General features: G+C 60.5%; 1 protein-coding gene across 1 annotated transcript in view; it reads right to left on the reverse strand.

Moving 5' to 3' along the window:
• ESRRA (estrogen-related receptor alpha) overlaps nt 1-1,652 on the reverse strand; it is a 9,546-nt gene extending 7,894 nt beyond the window's left edge. Inside the window, exons 1-2 of the mRNA XM_011942581.1 lie at nt 1,240-1,652; nt 581-917 (exon numbers count right to left, since the gene is read on the reverse strand). Of these exons, the coding sequence (XP_011797971.1) occupies nt 581-905 (325 nt within the window). The 5' untranslated portion in view covers nt 906-917; nt 1,240-1,652. The remainder of the gene's footprint in view (nt 1-580; nt 918-1,239) is intronic.
• Between the last annotated feature and the right edge of the window lie 542 nt (nt 1,653-2,194).

Genomic DNA, 2,194 nt, shown 5'->3' on the forward strand with positions numbered 1-2,194 from the left:
TAGAGCAAGACTCTGTCTCAAAAAAAAAAAAAACTACAAAAATTAGCTGGGCGTGGTGGTGCACACCTGTAGTACCAACTACTCAGGAGGCTGAGGCAGGAGAATCTCTTGAACCCGGAGGCAGAGGTTGCAGTGAGCAGAGATCGTGCCACTGCACTCTAGCCTGAGCAACAGAGTAAGACTCTGTCTAAAAAAAAAAAAATTTAAAATCTGCCTTGGGTTGGTGCTGCTTTGGGAAAATTAAGAAAAAGGGGACATGTTCTATGCTGGGGAGAGGTCAGAAGCTGCCAGAAGCAAGAACAAAGCTTAGGAACAGAGGCTGCCTTGGACTCTTCCAGGGCCACTGGAGAAGGTGCTGGGCCTAGAGTGCCCAGGTGGTACCCTGAGCTCACTCACATCCACTGCGATGCATCAGTACACCCAGTGCGTTTACCATACTTCTCAGGGAAAGGGTGTCTCTGGGAGGTAGAGACCCTGGAAACACCAGATTGCCAGCCTCAAGCGGTGCCTCAGCCATCTGGGGGCCTATCGCACCCAGAGGGTGCAGGGCAAAGGGCAGGGGAGTGGGCTGGGGGCTCACCCTGGATGGTCCTCTTGAAGAAGGCTTTGCAGGCCTCACAGGATGCCACACCGTAGTGATAGCCAGAGGCCACGTCCCCACAGACCAGGCAGAGGCGCTTGGGCAGGGAGCTGAGCACCAGCTTCCCACCGCCCTGCTCGCCAGGCCCAGCCCCCTCCCCATCCTCCTCTTCCTTATGGCCTGGGAGGCAGCGGGTGGGAGCTGGACCAGGGGCCAGTGCCACAGGAGGCTCGGTCTCCGTCTCTGAAGAACCCTTTGGGCTGTCAGGGCTGGCCGGCTCTGCCTTGATGTAGAGAGGCTCAATGCCCACCACCTGGCTGGACATGGCGCTGGTCACCTGCAGGGAGAGACCCATAGGTTTGTAGGAAGGTACTGGGATGGGGGATGGGAGACACCCTGCCACACGGGTTGCCCAACCTCGGGCCTAGGGCCAGGCTTCCAGGCCCAGCAAGGGGGGAGGAATGGGGGCAGAGTCCAAGGAAGGACTGCTCAGTAACACTGCCCCTCGCCCAGCTGTTGCCATGGAAACAGAGTCTTCAGGGCCAGTAACTGACAGCCGGTCTCTCCCTTGGGAACCTGGGGGAGGTTTAAAAAGGCCCTACTCCCACCCAGGCCAGGGAGCAGGGTAACTGTAGCCCCCAGGCAACCTTCAACCCCACCTGGAATCCCTAGACAGGAGCAGGATACTTCCCAGTTTTCTCCAGATGTTGGGGGGACCTCTGAGACCCTGCCCTCATGTGGATATTCTGCATTGGAGAGTGGGCACTGAAGCCCAGACCCAAGGCCAGTGGACGTGCTCACACCGAGTTCACACACTCCACTCACGGAGGTGCTCCGGGGCCCCACAAGCCCAGGCAGGCTCGCTCTCTGCTGGGGGTTTTCACACTCGCACCAGCCTTCCCAAACCCGTGCTCACTCCTGCTCACACTTGTGCTCACTTACTTCTCCTGGAGCGCACACCCCATCCGCGAACTCAATCAAGGCTCATGATCACACACACTCTCACTAGGTCCCCACATCCACAAGCACAGGCACGGACTCATGAAAACACCTCCAGAGCTTTTCACACCTGACACGCGGCTGCCCTCCTGCCCCAGCATGCCGATTCCAGGCACACGGCGGGTGCCGCTCCACCTCCTCCAGACCGGCCTGCAGGTCCACTCTTATACTCCCGCTGTCGCAGAGGCTGCCACCTCCCGGGGCGCCGCGTACCAACCCCCCAACCTGCGCACACCTTTGGGAAGTTGCCTAAAGTTGCTATGCCTCACCACCCCGCCCGCGGGAGACCTCTACCAGGTTATCAGGAAGTAAGTGGGGAGAGCCAAGGAGGAGGAAGTTCTCCCCTGCCGGTGCGATGACCTTTGACCCAGAGAGGAGGGTGGCCCCAGGCCCCTTCGAGCGCCCCCACGTGGTCTTCAGACCCCCTTCCCCGACACAGAGCCCTCCCCGTCCACCACCCGGGCCAGGCCCAGGGACTTCGGCAAGTGCGGGATTGAACCCTGCCCCGGGGCGGGCCGGATGGGAGGCCCAATCCTGACCCGGGTCAGGACCCGCAGCCAGAGCCAGATCCTGCTCCAGGCCGGCCCACCAGGACTAGGACGCCGGATCCCGCCT

The sequence above is a fragment of the Colobus angolensis genome, unplaced genomic scaffold (assembly GCF_000951035.1).
Source record: "Colobus angolensis palliatus isolate OR3802 unplaced genomic scaffold, Cang.pa_1.0 Scaffold21, whole genome shotgun sequence".
NCBI classification, from domain to species: domain Eukaryota; kingdom Metazoa; phylum Chordata; class Mammalia; order Primates; family Cercopithecidae; genus Colobus; species Colobus angolensis.